We start from the raw sequence: 16,108 nt of genomic DNA, 5'->3' as shown, positions 1-16,108 counted from the left end.
CATTGAATGCCTTGTAAATGGGTATGCCAGTTTTACTTAACTGGCATTTGGGTATGGAATTTTGGAGTGACTGGAGAGCCTTGGTGGGTAGATCATTCTTCTACTCCATTCCAACGTTTTATCTTCCTTCTCAGAAGCCTCAGGTAGAGGCTGAAAATATTGATTATAAGCAAGCTACCCAAGAGCATTGTGCTTTGTGTCTGCTGGTCTGAAAAAGGTTAACCCCCCTACACCTTAGATGGCTGTCAGCAGCTAACTCACCCAGCTCTTCCAAATACAGGAGCCTTCACGCTACTTAGCACTTCTGCGTTTTCTACGAGCGTCATGCTCAGACTTCTCTGGCAGTGGGTTATCTTCTGGAAAACAAAAGGATTGCCAATCCGAAGTCCGGCATGCCAGATCATCTACTCCTGACAATCATGTCATGGGTCCCCATACACAGACTGTAAGCCCAACTCATCCATGACCAGTGATCGTCTAATACAAGGGCAGACCCTGACAGCTTCTTTTATCGCAACCAAGCTCTCTCTAGAAGTCTCCTCTCATATATATTGTCACTTATTAGAGTGCCCTCTTATGTACAGCACCATCCCTTATTACACAGTGCCCTCTTATGTACAGCACCATCCCTTATTACACAGTGCCCTCTTGTTATGTACAGCACCATCCCTTACATATCAGATTCTCTTATTTTTGTAATTTCTAGCACCCTGTTCTTTATTACATACCATCCTCTCCTTAGATATAAACTGAAATGACTTCTAATGGGGCAGCTGATGGACTGGTCACCGGCTGCTCCAGTCATTTTCTACCATAACAATAAAAGGACTCAACATGAGGGAGATGTGAATATAAAAAATATATATTGAGAATTTGCTAAGTGAGACAGTGCTATTCAAGACATACTATGTAAATGTGACACTGTGCACAATATACCAAATAGGATAACCCCATAAATAGAATGATACGTAGTGAGCGACGCCCCTTCCAGTAATATCCCCATACTGGACTCCTTCCTAGGATAATGTCTCTCAACCCAACCTCCTTCTGGGTATAATGTTCCTCATCCAGTCATACATGTCCTTCCTGCTGGTATGTCACACATCCAGGTATATATGTTCCACACCTTGCTATAAGTGTGACCGGTTTTGTAATATATTAGAAACAAATTATACTATTCATCCTCCTCCACAGCCTGTGTTTGTGCTGGCTTCAGCATCCCTGTCATGGCGCCCAGTGTTGCGGCCATGCACCCAGTGAGGTGAACGCCAGTTGCCGCCCTCTGGCCAGCAGCATGATGACTGGTTCACTGCAAAACAGTTCAGCTGAATTAGTCTTCGCTGGTGGCAGCTGCACCTCTGATATGTCCGTAGCCTTAAGGCCCCGTCTCACTAAGCGACTTACCAGCGATCCCGACATCAAGGTGTCAGGATCGCTAGTAAGTCGATATGTGATCACTGGTGAGCTGTCACACAGACAGCTTCACCAGCGATCAGCACAGCGATGCCGAGCGCCCGGCATCACTGGCCATCCTGTAAAAAAAAAAAAAAAAAAAAAAAAAAAAAAAAAAAAAAAAGTTATTCTCACCATCCGATGTCCCGCGCAGTCTTCCGGCCTCCACGCTCCGGTCCCAGTGATCCTTTGCATGAATGACCGCGAGATGTCACGGTCTCGCAGGATAACAAAGTCTCGGTCATTCGTGCAAAGGATCACTGGGACCGGAGCGTGGAGAGAGGCGGGATGGCTGAACGGGACATCGTAAGGTGAGAATAACTTTTTTTTTTTTTTTCACCTGATCGCTGGTCTCCCGCTGTCACACACAGCGATGTGTGCTGGCCAGCGGGAGACCAGCGACCAAAGAAATGTCCAGAGATTTTTTTGCAGCGATCAGCGATACCGGCAGGGGGGCCGCTCGCTGATCACTGTCACACACAGCAATCTCGCTGGTGAGATCGCTGTTACGTCACAAAAGTTGTGACTCAGCAGCGATCTCGCTACCGAGATTGCTTAGTGAGACAGGGCCTTTAGGGCTGGCCATGGGGTCCACCCCCTCCCCATGTGCATTCATTGAAATTGGAGACCGCACAAGTGTTTTGGGCATGCCCTTTATTTTTACCCCCCCTTTGACAGAACACAGCATGAAAACTGTTACCCATTGACCTAGATCTGCGGGAGGTACTCAGGAATGTATACAGTAGATCCTGGATATTTGTGAACTGGAGGGACCCAGGTTGACAATGTGGCGAATCATGAAAATCTGACATGTACCAGCCTATAGTCTGTTGTGAATGTAGTTTAGGCTGCAGTCATATTGGTTCCCCCCCCAGTGCTTAATAATCACATATTTGAAGGCTACCTCTGCATAAACTAGAGATTTGACACATGCTGAAATGCAGAAAGACTTTATTGGAAAGCTTGCTGACAAGCACAGGTCATGTCTGATCAGGGAACAAAGATCACACCAGGTTTAAGAGAAGCCCAACATCTGAGGGGGCATTACAGTTATTCCAGATGGACAAGGAGATGCAGACAAGACTGGTGGTATCCAGGAAGGAGACATCTTAGCTGCTCTCTCCCAGGGTGTGCTTGTCGAACAGGTACTCGCCCATGCCATTCTGGGGTACCCCAAGGCGCTTCAGGTTGGTGATGTAGTCTCCAAGCTGCTTCATAGCCTTCACCTGTTCTTCCAGGTATTCAGATTCCAAGAAGTCACAGAGCTGGAAGAGGAGAGGTCGGTCATTCATATGCAATTACTAGCCCCATTATGGGAACAATATAGCTCAAGTTGATAATACACGGCTGTCTGCTGTCAAAAAAAAAGCCAAATTGTCCAGATGAATTAGACTTGGCTACAATATCCTAATCAACTTCAATAGAGCCCTGCTATAACAATATCAACACTAGTGTAGCACCAAGTTCAGAATTAACCAGCCATGCTTTTCAAATACTGAGCTGAAGTTTTACTACAAAGATGAAGCAAGTCTAGAAATGGGAAGCTTCGGCCATAAGCATTCTAAGACTGTAGTAGCAAATATTAGTGTGCAGAATATACAGGTTGTGTGCGCTGCATACACGAGGAGTACAACAGGGGACACACCATATCAGAGGGTAGGGCGGTGTAGTCCACCTTCCATAGCAGACAGTTTTTCCAGCAGCACTTACATGAGGGTCAACCTTGTCAGTGGCCAATTTGTGAAGATCCAGAAGAGCCTGGTTCACAGTCTTCTCCAGCTCCAGAGCAGCCTGCATGGCCTCCAGGGTGTTGGCCCACTCATCACGCTCAGGTTTCTAAGACAGAAAAAGACAAAGTGATCCTCAAAAATCACTCCTTAACCTCTTGTAGCTCGAGAACGAGGCTCCATTCCTGACAAACCTACACTAATATGTCTTAATTTTAAGTCTACTTTCTACATGAGCACAAAATTCACCTTAATGTCCTGTAGGACAACGCGACCCCCACGCTTGTTCTGGTACTTGAGGAACTTCTCCGCATGCTCCCTCTCTTCATGGCTCTGCTCCTTGAAGAATTTAGCCACGTGGTGAAGGGCGACATCGTCACGGTCAAAGTAGAAGGACTGAAAAAGGAGAGAAGACAGTGGTGAGGAACAGTCTGGAAAGAGAACGGAAGTTTAATTACATCATTCTCTCCGAGAAGAGGACAACAGGTTCATGTGAGTTATTTAGCAGGTGTATAGAAGGAAACAGTGTATCATCAGTTTACTGTACAGTACTGATTATAATGTGCAGTTGACCACTGGGGTGTTCTTATTTTGCAGAAAGGACCCAACAGCATTAGTAGAAGCACCAGAGATTGTTACAATGTAGCTAGAACGAGGCTGAAGTTGGTTTCCTCTTCGTCAGTTTCTAATTTGGCAATTTTGTCTTTATTTTTTATAGGTTTAACGAAAAATTAAGCATCACAATAACAGAAGTGTAGTCTCAGGGCACCTCGCTGCATTATCAGCTACAACAGTTATAAAACTGGCACAAAAATGGGCACCGAAGAGCATTAGTGAGAGGGCTACATGACTTGGGCCACTGATAGCACAGTGCAGACATAGAACAGAGCCCCATATCAAACCCAGGTCCCTCCAGCCTGGCCCAAATGGGCATCAGAATCGGCATACATTCGACTCTGGGACAACTGGCTAAGTAACTGATGTTTAAGGGGTTAAATGACTTTGGACCACTGATCTCACACTAAAAATATACAGAAGTGCATTCTTAGTGTGAGATCAGTGGCTCAAAGTCATTTAACCCCCTTAAAACACCAGTTAGTTGTTCAAATGGCCAAAGTCAACTGCCCACTTTGTGGTCAGTTCAGATATCCACAACCCATGTGTGCCAGGCTGGAGAGACCTGGTCTGGATGCGGGGCTCCTTGTTCTACATGTCTGCACTGATATCAGTGGCCCAAAGTAACTTAACCCTTTCATTAGGGCCAGTTTCATAGTTTTTGTAGCCGTTTTTAAGTGTATATACATTAGGGCACCTCACTGCACGCTATTATTGTGATGATTTTTTATTTTTTTTGTTAAACCTACACAAAAAAAAAAAAAAAATTGCCAAATAAGAAACCAACTTCAGCCTCATGTTCCTTGATTAGTTCAAGGTTTACAGAACAGCTACTGTGAACTGTAGAGAGGAGATTCCATGGAGTCATCATGTACAGAACTGCTGTGCATCACACGAGGGAGTGTACAGAGATCCCAGCAGTGAGCTCATCACTCCGGGGAGGGAGAGGACTAGAAGCACAAAGGAGACTTACTACAATGGCTGCAACACAAGGACAGAGGGAGAGGTGGAGACCACGAGAGAAGGAGAAGCTCAGTAATGGCCGCTCTATGCTACGGATGCAGAGAAGACGCCGGCACCATGGACAGGAGATGATGCAGAGCACTCACCATGGAGAGGTAGGTGTAGGAGGCATAGAGCTCCAGGTTCACCATGCGGTTGATGGCAGCCTCGCAGTCGCGGTGGTAGCTCTGGCGCACCTGGGATTCCATTGCGGCTTCTTGGTGGTTTTAGTGGCGCAAAAAAGGTTGCAAAAGTCTTCAGGTATAGAAGAGATGCGAGTTTGGAGCCGAGGACTCGGAGAGGGTTCCGTTCAAGCACTGTTGAAGCAAGAACTCTGCTCAGAGTCAGGGATCGTCTGCTCTCCGCACCCTGGAGCTTGGAATTTATAGGCTGGGGAGGGGAGTGACGTCATCTGTGTGCAGCCAATCACAGCCAGAGATCGGGCGGAGCGTCCTGCAGGCGGCGTGCACACTCCCTCCTCTGCCAGCTGGGGTCACACACAGGCACCTAAGGGAACATTTCTAGGGTCACAAAATTGCAAGAAAGTGCATGACTAGCAATCCCCTAATCTGTAATAATAATTATTATCGTTATTGCATTCATTACTATTAGTCTTATAATATCGCTGGGAATTTCAGATCAGATAACAAAAGTCTTTTCTCTTTTCTTAGTGAGTTGTCTATGTGTCTGTATTCTGCTGCAGATTTGGAGAAAGAGACTGAAATTCCAGGTCTCATTATTATCCATTGTGTGTTCAGTGCAGATCTTCCAAGGTGAAATCTGAAGCATTTATTCTGCACTTTTTTTTTGTCCCGGAGACTCAACAAAATTAAAATCCCTATTTAAATTAAAGGGAAAAAATCTGCAGCAAAAAACCTGCGTTTTTGGAACAGAAATTGACGTTATGCGGATTTATTAAAAATAAAGAAGCCAATTTCTTCTTGGGTTCCGGCAAAAAAAAAACCCAAAACATTGGGAGTCATAATATGGCATCCGTGCACTTTTATTGGGCCGTACTGGACATCCGTGTGTCCCTGATGTCACAGATTTTTTTACCTTGCCATTTTATATTAATCCAACAGACAAAGACCATGGCATTTAGGATTTAGTCTCAGGGCTCCCGCAGACGTGCGGACCACCGCAGCTCTCCCGACCCGAGCAAGACCCTTGTTGTATTGAAGAACTGAAACAAAGTAACTTTTCGATGATATTCTGATTTTGTGAGAAGCAGCTGTATATACAGACGATTTCTAGCATGGATTATAATAAATCACTGACCGCTGTGTAATAATGCAGCTATGGAATCTTCGTGAGATGTCCTGCACTCGCCTTAGGGCGTGAAAACATTTTGTGGCAGTAAATTGGATTCTTTGCACAATTATGAGAGGTTCTCTTCACTCCTGGAGGTAATCATGACTCAGCGGGGAGTGCACAGATGACAAGAGCGGCATGACTAGGCAGAAATGGAGAGCACAATAGTGGAAGTGGGGAGGGACACTGACGGCGCTGCATGTCCTAGTGATTGAGGAGGAAACTACCGATCCCCGCAGCCGTCACGAGTTTTACCCAAACCAGAATTGTAGCATTTGTCTGTATATAAAATATGCAACAAGTCTAATTGTATTGATGAAACATCATTAAGAAAAAATAATCCTTAGGCTATGTGCCCACGTAGCGTTTTAAAACGCACAATGAAAACTGGACTCCTTCCCAGAAATCGCGTTTTTTTCCGCGCGATTTCACAGCGATTTTACCACGATTTTCTCAAGCACTTTCCAAGCGATTTGAAGCATCGCTTGGAAAGTGATTGATAGGTTGGTCACACTCGTCACTGTGAGCACTTTTTACTATTGAGGCCGCCTATACGGCATCAATAGTAAAAGATAAAATGTTAAAAATGATAAAAAAATAAAGAATCAGGGTATATTTACCTTCCGGCGTCCCGCGCTGCATTCCCGGCCTCAGCGTTCCCAGTAATGCCTTGCGAGACCTGTGATGATGTAGTCTCGCGTTACTATAGCGATCTCGCGAGACTACGTCATCACAGGACCTTGCCGCAAGGTATTACTGGGAACGCTGAGGCCGGGAATGCAGCGCAGGACGTCGGAAGGTAACTATACCCCGATTTTTATTTTATTTTTTTTTTTTTTTTACAGGGGTATGGTGTTCTCACATCCGGAGGTGGAATTTGAAGATTCTGGGTGCCAGATTAATTGTGACTTCTTTTGTCACAGAGGGTTTTTGGCCCCCTCAGGCACCAGGGCTTGGTTGTGACTGCTATTTCTGAACCCCCCACTTAATATTGAATCTTACTTCTGAAAGCTCTGTTAACATAGACGTGCACCTTACTAAAATATACACTCACTGGCCACTTTATTAGGTACACCATGCTAGTAACGGGTTGGACCCCCTTTTGCCTTCAGAACTGCCTCAATTCTTCGTGGCAGAGATTCAACAAGGTGCTGGAAGCATTCCTCAGAGATTTTGGACCATATTGACATGATGGCATCACACAGTTGGCGCAGATTTGTCGGCTGCACATCCCTGATGCGAATCTCCCGTTCCACCACATCCCAAAGATGCTCTATTGGATTGAGATCTGGTGACTGAGGAGGCCATTTGAGTACAGTGAACTCATTGTCATGTTCCAGAAACCAATCTGAGATGATTCGAGCTTTATGACATGGCGCATTATCCTGCTGAAAGTAGCCATCAGATGCCTGTTCTTAGCTGAGAGGAGTGGTACCCAGTGTGGTCTTCTGCTGCTGTAGCCCATCTGCCTCAAAGTTCGACGCACTGTGCGTTCAGAGATGCTCTTCTGCCTACCTTGGTTGTAACGGGTGGCAATTTGAGTCACTGTTGCCTTTCTATCAGCTCGAACCAGTATGCCCATTCTCCTCTGACCTCTGGCATCAACAAGGCATTTCCGGCCACAGAACTGCCGCTCACTGGATTTTTTTTCTTTTTCGGACCATTCTCTGTAAACCCTAGAGATGGTTGTGCGTGAAAATCCCAGTAGATCAGCAGTTTCTGAAATACTCAGACCAGCCCTTCTGGCACCAACAATCATGCCACGTTCAAAGGCACTCAAATCACCTTTCTTCCCCATACTGATGCTCGGTTTGAACTGCAGGAGATTGTCTTGACCATGTCTACATGCCTAAATGCACTGAGTTGCCGCCATGTGATTGGCTGATTAGAAATTAAGTCTTAACACACAGTTGGACAGGTGTACCTAATAAAGTGGCCAGTGAGTGTATGTCTGCTCACTTAAAGGGTTATTTCCCAAATCAGAATGTGGTCTAATTCTTGTGCCCACACAGAAGTAATTGTTCCAATACAGCCTATTTTTCAATCAGCACTGATTTGCAGCGATCTCCGCCAAATGGTGACCCCCAAGGCTCCCTATTCCCTTGGCTGCCTCTGGATCCAACCTCCACTAGTTCTATTGCTATGGAATGAGCATGCTCAGATGTATTTATTGACCCTGTCTAATAAATCAGCTGACAGACAAGGTGTAGCACAGCTCAACTACACTATGTTGAAGATCTCACATATACAGTACCAGCTGCATTTACACCTAATGACCCTGTCTAATTAATAAAAAACAGATGCACCAATGACTGTCTAATAAAAGACCTCCTTGACCTTTCCACAGCATCCTGGTTGCTTGGAGAGCCAGGGTGTAGCACAGCTCAGCTATGCTATGTCGAAAATCCCACTGACACCATCTGCATGTGCGCCTGTTGATCGTAATTCAAGAAAAACAGATGCATCTATGACCCTGTCTAATAATAACCCTCCCAGTCCTTCTCATGGCACCCTCATTGCTCAGATTTCCTGGGTGTAGCACAGCCCAACTCTGCTATGCCGAAGATTCCACTGGTACCAGCAGCATTTGCACCTAATGACCCTCTGTAATTCATGAAAATCAGATACATCTATGACCCTGTCTAATAACAGCCTTCCCAGACCTTCTCATGGCATGCTCATTGCTCAGATTTCCTGGGTGTAGCACAGCTCAGCTTTGCTATGCCGAAGATCCCACTGATACCGGCTGCATTTGGACCTAATGACCCTATCAATTTCTTGAAAAACAGATGCATCTATGACCCTGTCTAATAACGGACCTTTGCACGGCATCCTCATTGCCCAAATTGCTGGGGTGCAGCACAACTCAACTTTGCTGTGCTGAAGATCCCACTGATACCGGCTGTATTTGTACCTAATGACCCTGGCTAATTAATGAAAAACAGGCATTTATGACCCTATCTGATAGCCCCCCAGATAGTCCCATAGGATTTTCATTCCCCATGTTGTAGCAGAGACCCTCTATTCTATACTCAGTGCATACATGATTGAGTACTATTTCTCTGAAGATCCTCATGAAACACCACTGAAATTTGGAGTTTGTAGAGAGTAATGAATTTTGGTCGCACAGTGGGTCGGAGTCACTACATTAAAAATGATCAATGATCACTTTATCCATATAACTAAAAAATGTTCATGTTGAGATCGATCTACCTCTAACAGGAAACAGACAGGAAAGCAGAGTGAGGGGCCTGCAGCACTGAGGAGAAGAAGGGCGCTGCTGGGAAATGTAGTTTTAGCTAGATTCACATAGGGGCAGAAGGAGATGAAAAAAAAGACACAAAAGGTACAAAAAAGAAACGTTATGTTGGGCTTATACTGTACATTAACAATAGTAATGCATATTATGGTTTGTAAAACGATATTTCCATTGTGAGAAAAACTCTTTAATTTCTTGGCAAAAGACAAGTGAGCTGCTTAGTTCTGGGACTGACGATCATGTAAACTCGGCATCTGATGTCTTTCCTGTGGCGTATTTCCAAAGAAAAAAAAGAAGCGAAACTGATGACCTATGGAGCACGATGACTACAAGTTTGCAAAAAAAAATCTGGGGGGGAGGGGGATGATATAATATGCACTATATTTATAGCTTACACTCAGGCTACTTTGTTAAATCCATAGCTCACTATTACAGAACCAATACATATATAATAACCCCCATAACCAAATACCTAATAAAGCGCCGTACGCCCCCATATGGCGCCTCTGTAAATAGCGCCACAGTTTTCATTGTTGAGTTGCAGAAATATCATGTGGAATTTCATAAGACCTAGACTTCACAAGACTTTTTCTGAATGTTATAATCTTTCTTTTCTTTATTTTTATATAGCGCTAACATATTCCGCAGTGCTTTACAGTTTGCACACATTATCATCACTGTCCCCGATGGGGCTCACAATCTACATTCCCTATGCCTTTGGAATGTTCTTTCATATTTTTTCTAACCCGGTGTTAATCCCGAATATTTGATGTTTTTTTCATCTGTCAGGGCACAATCATGACAATTGTTTTAAGAATTTTGTTACAAAAAGAGGTTTCACAGAAAAACCTACGGCCATGTTCACACGAGTATATTTTTGCTGAATATATGCAAGAGCCTGCACGTAGACAGCACATGGACCAACGTACTAGTGCACATGGGCTTTTTTTCCACATGTACCTCAAGTCTGTGTACCAAAAAAAAATCTAATCTTGCCTGATTTAAAAGGTAACTGTCGTTTTAATATTTTTTTTCCTCAATAAATCAATAGTTCACATGAAAATAAGAAACTTTGTAATGTATGTTATTGTAGTAATCTGTTTTTTTTCTCCTCCTGGACTGATGTTTAATTCTCAAAATTCTCAATTCACGGGTAAAATGTGTCTTCAGTGGATACAAAATTTCTTATTCATGAGCTGGAGATGACGGTTAGTGCTTATAAAATTCTATGGAGAACTGTATCTGTCATTTCAGGAGAACTTGCAGCAGAATGTCTGTGTGTTCCACTAGCTCCTCCCTACTCCATAGAGTTTTAAAAACACCAACTGTCATCTCCTAGCTCAGTAATGAGTAAATCTGTCTGCACTGAATACAGATTTTACTGCTTTTACCCATGAATTGAGAATGAAAGAAGCAGATTTCTCTGATATATTACAAAGTTGCTTATTTTCTTAAGTATTATAGTTTTTATTTAAATGAAAATGACTACTACCCTTAAGAACCAGACTAGTGAAAGTAAACAATGAGACTAGTGGTGTCACCGCAACCCATACACTGATATCACTCAATTCCAGGTAATCCGCTTCACTCAAGGGGGGTCTGTTGTAATCCATCACTTATAAGAGGCAGGCAGAAGGTCTACCACCCTGCTCATTTTCTCAGCACTCATAAGACTATGTTCACACTTGCCTTGTCCTGTATTTTGAGTCGCAGTGGTCAACAAAGCTTAGTGGCAGAGCCAATTTGCAGCTTAATGACGAGGACAGTTTTTACAATTCTGACCACTGTCACTTTATGAGGTTATAAATTTGAAACGCTTTCACGGATCCCGCTGATTCTGAGATTGTTTTTTTTGTGACATATTGTGCTTCATGTTAGTGGTAAAATTTCTTCTATATGACTTGCGTTTATTTATGAAAAAAATTGAAATATGGCGAAAATGTTTTAAATTTTTAAATTTTCAAACTTTTAACTTTTATGCCCTTAAATCAGAGAGATATGTCACACAAAATAGTTAATAAATAACATTTCCCACTTTACATCAGCACAATTTTGGAAACAATTTTTTTTTTTGTTAGGAACTTATAAGGGTTAAAAGTTGACCAGCGATTTCTCCTTTTTAGAACAAAATTTCCCAAACCATTTTTTTTTAGGGACCACATCACATTTGAAGTCACTTTGAGGGGTCAATATGACATAAAATACCCAAAAGTGACACCATTCTAAAAACTGCACCCCTCAAGCTACTCAAAACCACATTCAAGAAGTTTATTAGCCCTTTACGTGCTTCACAGGAACTGAAGCAATGTGGAAGTAAAAAAACTTTTTTTTTTTACAAACATTTTAATTCAGAATCAATTTTTTTATTTTCACAAGTGTAAAAAGAGAAAGTGAACCACAACATTTGTTGTGCAATTTCTCCTGAATACGCCAATTCCCCATATGTGTGGGTAAACAACTGTTTGGGCGCACGGCAGAGCTCGGAAGGGGAGGAGCGCCGTTTGACTTTTTTAATGCAGAATTGGCTGGAATTGAGATTGGACGCCATGTCGCATTTGGAGAGCCCCTAATGTGCCTAATCAGTGGAAACCCCTGACAAGTGACACCATTTTGGAAACTAGACCCCTTAAGGAACTTATCTAGATGTGTGCTGAGAACTTTGAACCTCCAAGTGCTTCACAGAAGTTTATAACGTAGAGCCGCGAAAATAAAAAATCATTTTTTCCACAAAAATGATATTTTCGCCCCCAAATTTTTATTTTCACAAAGATATCGGGAGAAATTAGACCCCCAATGTCGTTGTTCAATTTGTCCTGAGTATGCCGATACCCTATATGTGGGGGTAAACCATTGTTTGGGCGCAGGGCAGAGCTCAGAAGGGAAGGAGCGCCGTTTGACTTTTTCAATGCAGAATTGGCTGGAATTGAGATCGGACGCCACGTCACTTTTGGAGGGCCCCTGATGTACCTAAACAGTGTAAACCCCCCACAAGTGACACTATTTTGGAAACTAGACCCCTTAAGGAACTTATCTAGATGTGTGGTGAGCACTTTGAACCCCCAAGTGCTTCACAGAAGTTTATAACGCAGAGCCGTGAAAATAAAAAATCATTTTTTTTCCTCAAAAAGGATTTTTTAGCCCACTATTTTTTATTTTCACAAGGCTAACAGAAGAAATTGGACCACAAAAGTTGTTGTGCAATTTGTCCTGAGTACGCTGATACCTCATATGTGGGGGGGAACCACTGTTTGAGCGCATGAGAGAGCACGGAAGGGAAGGAGCGCCATTTGGAATGCAGACTTTGATGGAATGGTCTGCAGGCGTCATGTTGCGTTTGTAGAGCACCTGATGTGCCTAAACAGTAGAAACTCCCCACAAGTGACCCCATTTTGGAAGCTAGACTCCTCAAGGAGCTTATCTAGATGTGTGGTAAGCACTTTGAACCTCCAAGTGCGTCACAGAAGTTTATAACGCAGAGCCGTGAAAATAAAAAATCATTTTTTTTCCACAAAAATCATTTTTTAGCCCTCAATTTTTTATTTTTCCAAGGTTAACAGGAGAAATTAGACCCCCAAAGTTATTGTGCAATTTGTTCCAAGTACGCTCATGCCCGTATGTTGGGGTAAACCACTGGGCACACGTCGGGGGTTCGGAAGGGAGGGAGTACCATTTGACTTTTTGAACGCAAAATTGGCCGGAATCAATGGTGGCGCCATGTCGCTTTTGGAAACCCCCTGATGTGCCTAAATAGTGGAAACCCCTCAATTCTAACTTCTACCGTATCCCCAACACACCCCTAACTCTAATTCCAACCCTAACCATAACTCCAACCACAAACCAAACCCTAATCCCAACCCTAACCATAACCCTAACCCCAACCCCAACACACCCCTAATCCCAACCCTAATCCTAACCCTAATCCCAACCATAACCCTAATTCAAACCCCTACCCTAATTCTACCCCTAACGGAAAAATGAAAATAAATATATTTTCATTAGTTCATTATTTTTCCCTACCTATGGGGGTGATAAATTAATTTACTAGTTTTTTATTTTGATCACTGTGATAGGGTCTATCACAGTGACCAAAATGAACCAATAGGAAAAATCTTCCTATTGTTGCCGGGTGACGGCCGGCAGATCTCGGCAGAAGCACTGTGCATGCACCCGCCATTTTCTTCCTGGAAGAAGATGGCGGCACCCATGGAGGGGAAGCACGTGGGAAGAGGACCACCGGGAGGAGCGGGGGGGAATCGGGGACCCTATCACTCTCCTCTGATGTGCGATCACATCAGAGGAGAGAGAAGTTAAATGACACATCTGACTTTTTTTTTGCCGTCGCCGGGCGATCGCAAAAGCGGGGTCGGTAAAATACCGACCCGAATCATGTTCTCTGGGGTCTCGGCTACCCCCAGCAGCCGACACCCCAGAGAAAATCCGACTCTGAGGGACTATATATTTTTTCCACAGCGCCGTGAGTTCACGGCGGTGTGGTTTAAGTACCCTTAACTACCACCGTTAAAAGGCATATCTGTGGTCGTTAAGGGGCTAAAGGTTTTTTTTATCCATAGGCAAGTGTTAAAACTAAAGGGGGTTTTACACTAAGCAATATCGCTAGCAATATCGCTAAAACGTCACTGGTTTTGTGACGTTATAGCGATATTGCTAGTGATATCGCTATGTGTGATACTTACCAGCGACCGGCTCCCCCGCTGTCCCCTTTCTCGTCGGGCGCTTCCTGCTGAGACTTCCTGCTGTGACGTCCAGCGACGCGTGGAGGCGGGCGGGAGGACGCAGGATCTCTGTGTGTGAATGGTAGGTATCGTGCGCTGCGTCGCTGCTGCATCGCTGTGAGATCTTTCTGTATGAAAGCTCACTAGCGATCATTTAGCGATGCACCAGCGATCCTGACTGGGTCGGATCGCTGGTTGGATCGCTGGTGCATCGCTAAATGTAAAAGGGCCTTAAGAAACAGAAGTTTGATAACCTCATCAGCCCTTGCTCTATTGCTGCCACCCTGTCACTGCTCCCGTTGATTGTTGACAGGCTGCTGCGATTATGTCATTATTGCATTGCGGTGACCGCTGCAGTCAATCAGTAGTTCTTCTTGCAAACTTATTTATACTCCAGTCTCAAACCAAAGTACATTGTAGTAAAATGCACCAAATGTATTAAAAGGTTTGATATAAAAGTTGATATTGATGACCTAGTATAGATCATTAACATCAGATCTGTGGGGGTCTGATACCCAGCTCCCCCACCAATCGGGGCACTATGCAGCTGTTGTTGCCTTTCTTGGTTACTACAACTACTCAGCTCCTATGGTTCGAATGCGTGTTGTCCATTTCCGACAACTGTGGGAGCTGCTAACAGCTGATGGAGGGTGGTTCTGGGTGTCCGACCCCCCCACCTATGTCATATATTGATGAGCTAGACTGAGAGCAGGTCACTACTAAAAGTAGTGGACAACCCCTTTCAAAGGAATCTGTTACCAATTTTTTGCCTATAAGCTGCCAGCACTGCCATCAGAGGCTTATCTACAGCATTCTGTAATACTGTAGATAAGCCCCCGATGTACCCTGAAAGAGAAGAAAAAGGAGTTATATTATGCTCGCCCAGGGGCAGTCTGGTTCGGGTCCAGAGGGAGTCGCGGTCCTGTCCGGCGCCTCCCATCTTGTAGCGATGACGTCTTCTTTCCTGCCCGTCGTGGCTCCGGCGCAGGCGCACTGGTCTGCCCTGTTGAGGGCAGAGCAGAGTATTGCAGTGCGCCGGAGCCACGACGGGCAGCAAAGAAGACGTCATCGCTACAAGATGGGAGGCGCCGAACCAGACTCCCTCCGGACCCGGACCGCCCCCCAGTGAGTATAATATAACTTGTTTTTTTCCTCTTTCAGGTTACATCGGGGGCTTATCTACAGCATTACAGAATGCTGTAGATAAGCCCCTGATGGTGGTGCCGGCAGCTTATAGGCAAAAAAAATTGGTGACAGATTCCCTTTAAGGCTTCTGTGCACTTTGTACACCAGCAGGCGCTTTGCACATGTTACATACAGTATATTCACCTAAGACACAATTTGCCTTTGTGATACAATGGAGGTTGTGTAATCAGAGTCTGTTGTGCAATCCGCAGAGATCTGGTGGAAACTACATTTACTTTGCTGCTCATGGTAGAATGTTTTCATGTGAAAGAATAAACGTCAGAGGAAAATGTGGAGTCATTGTACAATGTGAACCTTGCCTGAGGCTGGAGGTTATAATTATATCATAGCTTACAATGGAGCGATTCCATGTCTGCATGAACGTGAAGAACTTACCGATCTCTCGTCTCAGTGTTTGGTCCATATGTCAGTTTTTACTATCAGTTTTTTGGGGATTTTTTTTTCTTGTATGAAGGTTTTATAACGTAAATGGTCAGAGCTAGGATGTCACTTGGATGGCTCCTCTGTCCTGGCCATGATAGACTAGTATTGGAGAGATTGATCGGTTCAATTTCAACCCTGCGCCAATTTCACTAGTAGCATAACTGGAGGACTTTACCCCCTTATAAAGGGAAGGTGCCGCAATTTTTATTTTTGCATCAATAATTATTGATTGTATAATCAACTCTTTTTAATACAAAATTAAATTTAGTGTTTTTTTCAATTTTTATTTATTTCTGCCTCTGATGAGGAGCTGCCAATTTTATTTGCTGTTGTGGAAGTGTCTGAGCGCGACACTTATACACTGCAAATACGGCAGCCCC

At 44.0% G+C, this 16,108-nt stretch overlaps 1 protein-coding gene across 1 annotated transcript; it reads right to left on the bottom strand.

Moving 5' to 3' along the window:
• Positions 1-2,386: 2,386 nt before the first annotated feature.
• On the bottom strand, positions 2,387-5,168 carry LOC141085504 (ferritin heavy chain B-like). Its single transcript, XM_073570916.1, has 4 exons — positions 4,904-5,168; positions 3,429-3,575; positions 3,163-3,288; positions 2,387-2,717 (listed from the first exon to the last, which is right to left on the bottom strand). The coding sequence occupies exons 1-4, from the start codon at positions 5,003-5,005 to the stop codon at positions 2,562-2,564; spliced, it is 531 nt and encodes a 176-aa protein (XP_073427017.1). The 5' UTR covers positions 5,006-5,168; the 3' UTR covers positions 2,387-2,561.
• Between the last annotated feature and the right edge of the window lie 10,940 nt (positions 5,169-16,108).

Source organism: Dendrobates tinctorius, unplaced genomic scaffold (genome assembly GCF_039654945.1).
Source record: "Dendrobates tinctorius isolate UK_male_01 unplaced genomic scaffold, ASM3965494v1 ptg000028l, whole genome shotgun sequence".
Classification (NCBI taxonomy): Eukaryota; Metazoa; Chordata; class Amphibia; order Anura; family Dendrobatidae; genus Dendrobates; species Dendrobates tinctorius.
Note: the sequence above shows the minus strand (reverse complement) of the source record. Positions and strands in the feature narration are given on the sequence as shown.